Source organism: Cavia porcellus, unplaced genomic scaffold (assembly GCF_034190915.1).
Source record: "Cavia porcellus strain 051 isolate PalLab524CR breed Dunkin Hartley unplaced genomic scaffold, mCavPor4.1 scaffold_6, whole genome shotgun sequence".
NCBI classification, from domain to species: Eukaryota; Metazoa; Chordata; class Mammalia; order Rodentia; family Caviidae; genus Cavia; species Cavia porcellus.
Window position 1 is genome coordinate 42957132 of NW_026947489.1, and position 12782 is coordinate 42969913.

Below are 12782 nucleotides of genomic sequence, written 5' to 3' on the forward strand. Positions count from 1 at the left end.
ATGAAATTCAGTACGAAGGTATCTTTTTAAGGTGATGTTTTGTCTGTAAGCATGCACCCACAATCTGCGTCCACTCTCTGCAGATGGGTGAACTATACAAGAAAAACCCTTTCCGCCTGGAGCTTGCCCTAGAGTACTGGTGCCCCTCAGAGCCTCTGCAGACTCCCACTGTGATGGGTTCTTACTTGGGAGTGGCTCATCAGCGACCCCCTCAGCGCCAGGTGAGTTCTTAGCCCTTCTGTTTTTATATTCTGTTATGGTCATTGTACAGGGTGTTACTGTTGGTGTTACTGCTGTTAACACAAATGACCACTGATATAACATTTAAAAAGTTATACTTCCCCCTGTATTTAATTGAATTGAAATCACTAAATTTGGGGCTGGGGGTTTAGCTCAGGGACATAAGCACCTGGCTTACAAGCAGGCGGTCGTGAGTTCGATCCCTGGTACTGATAACAATGAAAAAGACAAAAAAAAAAAAAAAAAAAAGAAATCACTAAATTTAGTTTCTGATTGTTTTGGATATTTTGTGTTCACTTTATTCATACTAGATGTATATCGAGTTGTTAGAGGCTCAAAGGCTTCTAATCTGTTTATATAACACTCATTTGAGATTGTTTTTAGTATTTTAGTCTGTCCTCTATAGGTCTGATAAGAACCAGTGTTGGTAATTTCTAATAGATTGGGAAGATAGGAAAGGTGCAAGTATTAAAGGAAAAGGCTTAGAAGTTTTAGTTGATGACTACATTATAGTAGCTTGTGGATAATATTGGAAAGTGTCCATTTTCCATACTGTATTGTCTGATTATGATGTGCAAAAATAAATACAATGGACTGCCTGTCAGTATTCATGTCTTGGGAGTTTTTTGTGTAGAAGTTTTCATGTTGCATGCTTTCTTTTTTTTTCTAGAATCTAGGAGCAGATGATCCCCCATATTAGATTTGTTATAATTTTTTTCTCATTTAAAAAATGTTTCAGGGAGGGTTATATGAAAATCTTTACTGGATAAATTATTCTTCTATTACTGGGCATGGTGTCACACACCAGTAATTCTAGCACTATGTGCTGAAGTAGATAGTATGTTTGAGCCTAGTCTGGGCAACTTAGCAACTTTGAGAGACTGTCTCTAAGTACAGTAAATACAAAGACTGTGGATTCAGTCCCTGGTACCATACACACATATACTCACGCATGCATGCAATTTTTTTTCTAAAAAATTTGAAACATGTAAAAGGCAGAATGATTATAATGAATACCCAATATCTTAATTTCACATTTTAAGATTAACATGTTGCTTCATCTGCTACTGCTACTATTTTATTTTTTTATTTTTGTTAGAGTATTTTAAATTATAAGTAACATGGTTCTACAGTGGGTAAATAATTACAATTCTGAAAATTAAAGATATTTTTCTCCATTATAAAATCATTGTTTTACTTAACAAATTTAACAGTACTTTGCAGAAAACTATGATATTTTCAGTTTTATGTTCTGAGTAATGAGCATGAACAATATTTTTATTTATTGACAACAGATTTAAAGTATAAAACAGAAAAAGAAAACACTAATAAATAGACTAGATACCAGTATAGGAACACGGTTTTTGGAGAGCCCAAAAACAGTAGATTAATGTTACCATGAAAATGATGTCAGGTTGACAAGTCTTCATACTAATCCAGCTAAGATTTAGGGACTCTGGGTTCTAAGTTTACCTTTGAATTTTTTGGTTAATTTTGGGCAGATACGTTTCTTCAGTTGCTTCTCATATTACAAAACTGTTGTAATCTTGACATGCTTCAAAAAATGTACTTTTTAATCACAAAAGCATTCTGAAGTTGCATAAAATTGCTGCTGAGCAACTTAAAAACAGTTTTTCATAAATAGAATACCCTTAATTTTGTCTTCTGCCAAGGTTAAATCAAAACATTTAATTTTGGTTTATATATAATCTTTATTAGCTAGTCCATGTTGCCTTATAGTAAAGGTACATTATATTTGTTTTATTTCTATTTATCTACCTTTATATAGATTTATTTACATCTATATCTTTTTATAGATATATTTATTTATCTATATCTGTAACTTTGCCTTTTTTAAGACAGGGTCTCAATATGCAGTTAGGCTGCTCTTGAACTCACAGTGATCCTCCTGCTTCGGTTTCCCAAGTGCTGGGATTATAGGTGTGTGCTACCATGCCAGCTAGTATACACTTTATATAAACTATATGTTTTCGTCTTATTTCAGGTTGTGTTATCAAAATTTGTGAGGCAAATGGGTGACCTGCTGCCTCCAACTATTTATATTCCTTACTTGAAAATGCTCCAGGGATTGGCTAATGGGCCTCAGTGTGCCCACTACTGCTTCAGCCTGCTCAAAGTCAATGGTAGTAGTCATGGTAAGGAAAGTCTGTACATCATTGAAGATTCTTTTTACATTTTTAAGGTTAATATTTCCTTAGTAAAGAGCATTGGTTATTTGTGTTGGATTCTACCAGATGTAAAAATTGCTTTTGCAATAACAGAAGGGAAGAGACACACTGATTTCTTTATGCATAGTGATGCTTTGATTGTAATCTTAACACATTGGAGAATTTTGCCATTCCTGTCATAAAATACAGGGATGTAACAAATCATAGTTAATATTTATACATAAAGTTTCAAGAACATGCCTAGTATACAAAGCAAAGTATATACTGTTGCCACATGCATTTGATTAATTTGTCTTCATGGATTCTTGTTTTCAAAATTTTTTCTTAACTTTATCCCAGTTTCCTCATGTAATTTTCAGATACAGGTCTGGTTAAAACAAAAACACTGCAAAAGGAAAAGCATGAGTGCATGCTTTGTTAAGTAGCTGTTACTTTCCTTTTTACACGTGAAGAATTGAGGCTTAGAGAAGTTAACTAATTTACCCTGGGTGACAGGTCACTGGGGAGCAGTGCTGGGCTCCAGAGCTGGTGTTTGAACTGTGCTATCAGGGCTTGTCTGCCTTGTATTCTGTGCACTTGCCCCTGTCCCGGGAATGCAGTGGACTAATAATTTACATATCTAGATCACCACTGTTTCTTTCTTTGGGAATTCAGGCTCAATATTTGTGACTTGTCTAGTGGGAAAACCAGCCCTGTGTAGTTACAGAGAACTCTTCAAGCTGTGAAGTGGGTTGCTAACATCCTAAGTAGTTTATATTTATATGGACATTGTTAGCTCTGAGGAAAACAGTGCAGAGTTCTGCTTGCCCAGGGATATTCACTCTTTAATAAACTGCTTACCTAGGCAAGACAATGCACAGCCTGTCTAGGACAAAGTCTGCATTTGTGCTAAGACAAAGACAAACAAAATTTGTTTTTGCTTGTGAACAAATGTCTATTTCTGGAAAGCAATACTGTGCTGCCTTTCTTTACAGTTGAAAATATCCAGGGAGCAGGTGGGAGTCCGGTTTCCTGGGAGCACTTCTTTCACTCCTTAATGCTGTACCACGAGCACCTTCGGAAGGACCTCCCAAGTGCAGACAGTGTCCAGTACCGCCACCTGCCTTCACGTGGCATCACTCAGAAGGAGCAAGATGGCCTGATTGCCTTTCTGCAGCTCACGTCCATCATCATTACTTGGGTAGGCTACCTTTCCATTGCATGATTTATGTTCTAGCACAATGGCATTTTGAGGCCAGGCATTGCCTTGTAATACTCAAACTTCATGAGCGATACATTTCTTTAAGCTCTGGTTTCTTGAACTCTGGAAGGTGTAAATTGTGGTATCCTTGCTTACCAGCATCATCTTCATAGGAAAATAATGGCCTTAGCCTAAAAGACATATAGTCACAGAGTCAAGAAAAAATTATCCGTTAGCCATGTGTGGTGGGACATATCCTGTAATCCCAGCACTGAGGCAGGAGGATCATCATGAGTTCAAGGCCAGCCTGGGCAACATAGTGAGCCCCTGTCTCAAGAGAAAAAAAAAAAAAAAAAAAAAAAAAAGAATCAGTTACTGGATGTGCATCCTTCCAGAAGGTTTTCTAGTGTAGGTGTGGAGTTAGTATGTGTGTGTATGGGCCTATGCATGTGGGTACGTATGTGTGTCCAGAATGAATTGCTTTAATTAGAAGAAAAATTATGTATGAAATTTTTTTCTCCTCATACCAAACCATTTTACCTGTTACTGCCAAGTTAATCTTTAGGAAAAATGTTACTTTCATTACATGATTTCCAAACTTAGAAATCTCAGTTGTTTCTGTTGTCCACAAGAGCACCATTAAGTTGCTCCATCTGTTTTTTTTCTTTTTATTTTAAGTCAGTCTTATTGAATTAAATAAAATTATACTTGATTCCATATACAGTATCTTCATTTTTTTCCATCAGAAAAGGCAAGATAGCTACTCATTCATAGGTTCTGTTACAGTGTAATGTATTTGCTGTTCCAGAAAGGGTTTTCAAAGCCTTGGTAACATTTATGTGATCCTAGTAGATCACTGATCTCTGTAGCATTATTTTCCATATTTGGGTCTGAGAAAGTAGTTCTCTGAAGGCTGTTTCGTCTCCTTTCTTTACAGTGACCAAACTATTGACGTAGTTTGATCCTTTGGTAGACTTTAAAGCATAAATGGTAGGCTTCTCTTGGTTTCAGTTTGTGTTGAACCTGTGAGGGCTCAGTGTAAGTGCTAGCAGCTTAAATGGTTGTTGCTCGTTTCCAGGGGTCAGGGATTTAGCTCAGTGGCTTAAGCACCTGCCTAGCAAGCGTGACATCATGAGTTTGATCCCTGGTACCAAAACAAAGCAAAACAAAACACAAAAAAATGGAAAGCCAGATTCGATGTGATGTGCCTGTAATCCCAGCTGTGTGGGAGGCTGACACAGGGGAATCACTTGAGCCTGGAAATTAGATCTGGGGACGGGGGTTTAGCTTAGTGGCATAAGTGCCTGCTTGGCAAACGCAAGGTCATGAGTTTGATCCCTGGCACCAAAAAAAGAAAAAAAGTAGTTAGAAATCAGTCAGCCTGGAAAATGTAGTGGTACCTCATCTCAAAAATAAAATAACAGAAAGTCTTGTTCTTGTGTTCAATTTTCAGAGTGAAAATGCTCGTCTGGCACTCTGTGAACATCCTCAGTGGACACCTGTTGTGGTGATTCTGGGCCTTCTGCAGTGCAGCATACCCCCTGTTCTAAAAGCTGAGCTGCTGAAGACACTCGCTGCCTTTGGGAAGTCCCCTGAAATTGCAGCTTCTCTGTGGCAGTCCCTGGAATATACACAGGTACACTCACTGGATCACCCCTGTGCATGTTCCTTTTGCAAATCATAGATATCAGGGCATCTGACTGATCAGGACTTATATACACCATGAACTTTCCAATTACAAAGTTAAGGTTGGGGAACCAAGCATAGCATCAAAAACTATTTGGCCTGGATTTCTGTCTGGTAGTTGACCACCTCACTAGGTTACCGGAGACTGAGTGGTTCTTATGGTTGTGTTTTCCGATGTCTGTAAGATTATTTCTGAATGGACAGAATTTCTCAACCCTTTAAGGCAAAGAAGGCTGATGCAAGCTTTCAGAAGTCATCTGTGCTCATTAAATGTGAGGAGTGTCTATTTTTTTTTCTGCTTCTTTTTTTCTGTGTCTGTCTAGTCCAAATCGGGAATGAAATAGCTATAAAGCTGTGGTGTCATCACAAGGATTGTTTTCCCATTGAAGGGTGGATCCAGCTATTTGCCAAGTTTGCACAGAAATTTTAAGAGCAGTCAGAAGACTCTTGTTGGTCATAAAGGCACAATGACAGGATCAAAAGCTTTGAGAATGGGAGAATATGGAAAGTGGACATGTGATAGGGTTCTTTGACTACTTCAAACCTAGGGAATGTGTGTATGCTGACCTGGCAAGGCAATGTATGGGTTACTTGTTTGGGCTGTAAATGAAATTTTTTCTTTATAAAGGTAAGCTGTTGGAATTTTTGTATCAAGAGTAGTTACTTCTGTGTGATGAAGTGAAAAAGGAAATGAGAATACACTTTGTAGAAGTAGCTGTCATAAAATGATCGGGTGGACTTTGTGCCTGTTTTATAAGCAGTGCAGCATTGGGAGAGCCTGTCATTCTACGTTAGTCACAGGAGCATCCAGTTCAAAGAAGGAAAGTTTGTAGATTATTTTCTAACATGTGCCCCAGAGATATGAATTATACCTTTAAAAAACAGTTAATGGAGTTGGTTTTTGAGAGGCTGAACCACTTTGGACTACTAGTGCTGATACTTCCCATTTTGATTCATGAATATACCAGAACTTAGCACTGTCCGTGCACATTGCTTTTTTAGCCCTGAAATGAAACATAATTGGATCCTTAGAGCAAATGCTCTTGTTTTTTGTAGGAGTCTACCTAACAGTGCACTATTCATTTGAGGAGATGGAAGTGTGGTGAATAAGTATAATTGGTTGCCTCTAACCTGGTTATATAAGGTGGATAGGTCAGAACATCTCAACTCAGAACTTTTCACTTTTAGAAATCTGTTGTTGGTGAAGTTCACTTGTTGGTTTAAATAAAACTAGTTATAAACAAAGCGGTGTCTTGAGTAATGGTGAGAATTCATCCATCCATCCTTTTGAAGAGTCATTTTTAGAAAATCTGAGAGAAAATTTACTGAAAAAAGAACTAGTGTGCTTTTAGAAATTCTAAGTTTTTTACATCATACCAAATTGAAAACTGTTTGAATTGCTGTTGAAAGGCGATCAGGGACTCCTCAGCTGTCATTTCTGTTGGCTCTTGTGAGAAGGGTGGGTATAGTGAGTGAGGTGTATGACTGTCACATTGTAGCTGCATTTTGACAAATGCAGATGTTCCTGACAGCTATTTCTTACTGTTTATAGATACTACAGACCGTCAGAGTTTCAAGCCAGAGGCAAGCTATTGGTATCGAGGTAAAGTCTTTATTTCATTTTAAATGCTATATTCATTTATACATGTACCCATGAAAAGACCCTGAAAAATTATTGTTACTCTGTTAAGTTTCTGTAACTTTCAAATTTAGTGTGTTTACATTTGGAGAGTTTTCTAATCATTGCTAAAAGGGAGATAAAACTCTTAATGAAAGGAGCCAAAATATTTAATGTTTCAGAATTGGAAAAGGATGTTGAGTGGCAGTCATCCAAACTCTCACAGTCTTATTTTGAACCCAGTTAATTAGGTCACTTGAATCAACCTGATGTGACAATTATTTTTCTGTCTGTTCTCAGACGTTTTTAAAGACACGTTTAAGATTTCTCTCTAATTCAAGGTTGGGCTAATATGTGGGAATTTGAAATTATTCCATCTGACTCATCTGCATTGATATAATACTTTTGTGTCTCAGTGAAAAGTGGTAATCTGTTCTGACTTTGTGTGATACAGCACTATTAATAAGTTAGTGTCTGTAAAATGCTCTGCATGTCATAGCTGATAGTTTGATATTAACATTTTTTTTTCTTTGAAGGTTGAACTAAATGAAATAGAATCACGATGTGAAGAATACCCATTGACTCGGGCCTTTTGCCAGCTTATTAGTACCCTGGTGGAGAGCTCTTTTCCTTCCAATTTGGGTGCTGGGCTACGGCCCCCTGGCTTTGACCCTTATTTGCAGTTCCTAAGAGATTCTGTGTTTCTCCGATTCCGCACAAGAGCTTACAGGAGAGCAGCTGAAAAGGTTATTTTCAGATAAACTTTTTCTCCATATTCATTTACTGTTGCTTTTTCTTTTATCCATGGTGTAAAGGACTATAAATTCATTTTAATTTTCAAAGTGAGTGAAAAATCAGAATCTTAATTCTGAGCATTCTGTGATCGGACTAATTTACATACATTAAAAATCAATTTGAACATTACAATAAGCACCAACATTTTAGTGATCAGTAATGTATTTGATAAAAGTTCTTAGTCATTTAGATGCTTAACTGAACAAATTTTGACTAAAATTGGACTGAAAGTGTTATGCCTTTGTTGGAAACACATTGCTGCCCCTTGTTAGGGTGATTTAGGTTAGGAACTGAAGTAAGTTGAGAATGGCACTCTATCTGTTGGCATTCCCAAGTTGTGACATGTTGGTGTAGAGGAAGTATTATGAGCCATAGGTGTGGCTACCAGAGATGCAGCTCAGGAAGCACTGACATGCCCATATTGGTGTTAATTGTAAGACACTACAAAGCTCATATATTTTGATGCATATAATTCCTGTATTACTTTGAGGCAGGTATTGTTAATATTCCCATTTTACAGATGGAGGCTTAGCAAAGTTGAGCTTGCCTAATTAGGTCCAAGACTAAGATTTGAATCTAGGACTCTGATTCCAGAACCAAGCTCATAACCACTAACTTACGTAAGAGACCCTTTAGGTTCTGATGTTACTTACATTAGTCTTTAATACTTATTACCTCATAGAATACCTTTGGGTATTATAGTCTTGCAGGAATACTTCTGCTTTATTCTTATAGTTTGCTGTTTTGAATTTTGGTTTTTATTATTGTAGTATCAGTGATTATAAAAATAACTTTCAAGCCATGTGTGGTGGCTCACGCCTGTAGTCCCAGCACTCGGGAGGCTGAGGCAGGAGGATCGCTATGAATTCGAGGCCAGCTTGGGCTACAAAGTGAGTTCAAGGCCAGCCTGAACTGCATAGTGAAACCTTGTCTCAAAAAGACAAAAAACAAAACAAAACAAAAACAAAACCCCAAAACTTAGTTTATGCTAGTTTTGGGCAGTTTGGAAAGCATAGAGTAATAAGACATTGTATTACCTATAGCCTTGCTGGCAAAAGAAGGATAACTACTTCTAGTCTGCTTAATATGTATGTATACTAATACTTGGCATAGCATAGCTTTATTACTTTGTATTCCTTTTTTATCATTTGACATGATGAAGATTCTTCATGCTAATATTCTTTGAAAAGTCTTTAGTGACTGCATCATTTCCATTACTTGTGTCAATAGTCACAGATTATTTCACAAGTAACTAACATTCAATTTTCATCAGTTGCTTTTATAATTTTTTTCCCTTGTAAAAAAAGATACTGAGAGAAAACAATTTACTTAAGCTCTGGAAGTACATAAGTTTCCTAATCTGATAAAAATAATAGCAACTATGCCTCATTAATAAAAGTCATTTCAGACAATGCCTGGTGGTGTGAATAAGTAGGGAATGTTGATCATTGCACTCCCTTTGACAACATGTGCACACACTTTGTACTTTTTTAAAACATCTTCTCTGCTTTTTCTTGAAAAGATCATGACCTAAGTGCTTAGATCTTTAGTCAGCCATAACCTTCCCAAATGTCTAATTTTTTGCCCAGCTATTGCTACACTTCAAGTTCTGCTATCTTCTCTGGCTGCCTTTGATTTCAGTTCCACACTCACATGTTTATCCTAAAAAAAAATTTTTCCCTTGGTTTTTAGACTTCATTTTATTTGAGAAACTTCTTGAGTTTAACTTCCATATTTTAGGACAGTGGCCTCTCATAAAAACAGGCTTTGGAATTGAGATAAGCAATAAATACTGGGTGTTATTTGGGTATGGTGGCACATGCCTATAGTACCAGCACTCAGGAGGCTGAGGCAGGATGATGGTCATGAGTTTGAGACCATCCTGGGCTATATAGCAAGACCCTATGTCAAAAAAATGAAATGGATAAAAAGCCCAGAACAAAACAAAATATTGAATGCTTAGAGGCAGTGTGTCTTTGTCAATCCTGAAATCCATTATTGTGTTATGATACACCATTTTTATTTAAATAAACTTCCTCATACCTGTAATCCCAGCACGTGGGAGGCTGAGGCAGGAGGATTGTTATGAGTTCAAGACCAGTCTGGGACAAAATGAGCTCAAGACCAGCCTGAACTGTATATTGAAACTTTCTCAAAAAAAAGACCAAAAATGAATGAATGAATAAATAAATAAATAAACAAACTTCCTTGAAATTTTTGAAAAACAAGAAGTAAATAATAATAATAAACTACCAAAAGTCTCACTATAAAACCAGGACTCTGACATAATTATGCACAGTGGAAGTGATGATTCAAAATAGTAATTTAAAAAACTGATCTGTATACAGTGACATTATACTTTATGGATTTATTTGATTTGATTTGATTCTTAAAAGAGGGCCTCCAGTTCTGAGCCTCTGTGGAGTCGGCTAATTTCTTACTGAATACTTCCTGCCTACTGTACTCAAAGTATAACCCCCCACCCAACTCTCCCCCTACTCATACTGCTCCTCTGTGCTCAGGTTCCCTTTTTCCAAGCCCTTCTGTCAACTTCCTCCTATTTCACAGGCCAGACACTAAATGGTTCCACCATTTACAGTCTTTTTCTTTTTTGAGATAGAATCTTGCTATAAATTTTGGGTTGGCCTTGAACTCATTGTGATCCTCCTGCCTCAGCCTTCTAAGTGCTGAGATTACAGGCGTGCACATTTTCTGTCTTATAATTTGATATTTTCATTCCTTCTTTCAATATCTAGTCTGTTCTAGCTATCTTTTAAAGTCTTTTTTTCTTTTTTTTTTTGGTACTGGAGATTGAACTCACTACCACGTGCTTGCTGGCAGTGCCAGACAGGCACTTATGCGACTGAGCTAAATCCCTGGCCCTCGAAAGTCTTCTAAAAGCCCTGTCCTCTGTTGGCTATAATCTGGTCCAGAGTTTATTCTATGATCATTTTATTGGTTTTTAAGGCAGAATTTAATTTTACTGTATATGTAATCATACATTTGTCCTTTGACATAAGTTTTCCCCATATTGGTACATAGCTTTTATAAATGCATTTCTATCAAGGAAGTAGTAACGAGGTTATTTGGGGCAGGTTGTATCCTTGACCACTGTGACTGTTGGCATGGGATGAAACCATGCTCTAAGAGTTAGACAGACACCTGAGCTTGACTTCCAGCTTCTTTGTAGCCAAGTTGTGGGTCTTGGGGCATTCAGTCACTGCTCTGAATTTTACTCATGAAATTACAAGGACTAGACAAAGTAATTTGTCAGATCCTTTACAGCTGAAATTCTTAACTCAAGAAATCTATTATTTAATTATAAGCTGAATATGACTAAGTACTAAATGCTTTAGATTTGTTAAAGAACTCAAGCGACTTCTATAGAAACGTTTCTTGTTTGTTTGAGACAGGTTCTTGCCAAGTAGTCCATGGCTGACCTTGAGATTATTATGTAAAACAGGGTGGTCTCAAACTTGTGATCTTCCTGCATCAGTCTCCTGAGTGTTTGGATAACAGGCTTGTGCCACCATGTCTGACTTAGAAATGTTTCTTTTTCCTTTTTTTTGGTACTGGGAATCAAACTCATGACCTTGCATATGCCAGGCAGGCACTTGTACCGCTGAGCTAAATCTCCAGCTCTGAAGTGTTTCTTAAGTAATGCTTTAAAAAGTACTCTATGGAAAGTAATACATTATCCTTCAGTAACCTATAGCAGTGTGATTTAGGTGTTCTCTGTTACTTTGTGTAAGTTAAGAGACAAGGGACTTTATTCATTTTCTGGAGGAAAAAGTAGTAGTGATGTTATTACCTTGGACTCTTCGTTGTTACTGAAATACTCATTTCTTTCTGTAGTGGGAAGTTGCCGAGGTTGTTTTGGAGGTGTTTTATAAACTACTCAGAGATTATGAGCCTCAGCTTGAAGATTTTGTAGACCAGTTTGTGGAGCTACAAGGTAATTTATTTCTGTAACTTTTCAGATATGATGTCACCTATTTACAAAGCTGTTTTTAATTTATAAAGTATGTACATTTTATGTAAAATTTATACTTAAAAGTTAAATTAGAATTTAATCTTTATTTCACTATTTTAATCATTTTAACACTTCGTTTAAAATAAAATAAAATTTTACTGATGGAAAATTAAGAGAGCATTGCATTAAGGTTCTCCAGTGAGCTCACCTCAAAGGTGACTCACTGCTGTGTGCAGATGAGAATTGCTACTCTGTGGAGCTGGGGTCACCACCTCTAAATTGAAACTTGCCTTCCTTTCTTTAGAGCCCATTTAATTTGTAAATATATGTGTCATAGAAATTAGACATGTGGAAGTTTACTAACATACCATCTTCTGGACTACCATTATGTTCTGTTTAGGCGAAGAAATCATGGCCTACAAACCACCAGGCTTCAGTCTGATGTATCATCTTCTAAATGAGTCACCGATGCTGGAACTTGCACTTAGTCTGCTGGAAGAAGGAGTGAAGCAGCTTGATACCTACGCCCCATTTCCTGGCATGTTCCTCAAAGACTTCAGTTTTGTTCTTTTTATCTTTTGTAAACTGAGTTTGGAATGGGTGATCTCTAAAGTTTTCTTTTTCACTGTAAACTTCTCTGTATAGTAGTGTTTCGTGTCATTTAAAATAACGCATTTTAAGTGAAAACAGAAACAGAAAAGAGAAAACAGAAAAAAACAGAAAGAAAGACTCTTCTCACCCTAACTGCATCTCATTGGCAGGTCTTTAAAATTATTTTATTGGTCCATATTTGCAGCGTATAATGATTATTCACTGTGCAGAGCTGGGACTTGTACATGATATGTCTTTTTTTTTGATGTTTTGTTTCGTTTTTCATCTCTTCCCTTGGTCCCCCTCACATTTGCAAAAGATCTACTTTCCTATTTCCTATTATCTATCTTGTATTCTGCTCTTTTTATTGTGTATACTTTTGGATGTCTCATGTGAGAGAAACTACATATTATTTAAACTAACGTGTTTGATTTATTTCACTTAACATTATGGTCATAATTACTCTTCTTGTTGCTGAGCCAAAATACCTGACACCCAGAGTTAAAAGAG

The 12782-nt window shown here is 36.8% G+C and overlaps 1 protein-coding gene across 2 annotated transcripts in view; it reads left to right on the forward strand.

Moving 5' to 3' along the window:
* Nup205 (nucleoporin 205) overlaps window positions 1–12782 on the forward strand; it is a 70463-nt gene that overhangs the window by 16630 nt on the left and 41051 nt on the right. For both annotated transcript variants that reach the window (XM_063250547.1, XM_063250548.1), the window contains exons 10-17: window positions 84–221; window positions 2246–2396; window positions 3404–3609; window positions 5063–5245; window positions 6848–6898; window positions 7450–7659; window positions 11564–11663; window positions 12082–12219. In XM_063250547.1, coding sequence (XP_063106617.1) covers window positions 84–221; window positions 2246–2396; window positions 3404–3609; window positions 5063–5245; window positions 6848–6898; window positions 7450–7659; window positions 11564–11663; window positions 12082–12219 — 1177 coding nt within the window. The remainder of the gene's footprint in view (window positions 1–83; window positions 222–2245; window positions 2397–3403; window positions 3610–5062; window positions 5246–6847; window positions 6899–7449; window positions 7660–11563; window positions 11664–12081; window positions 12220–12782) is intronic.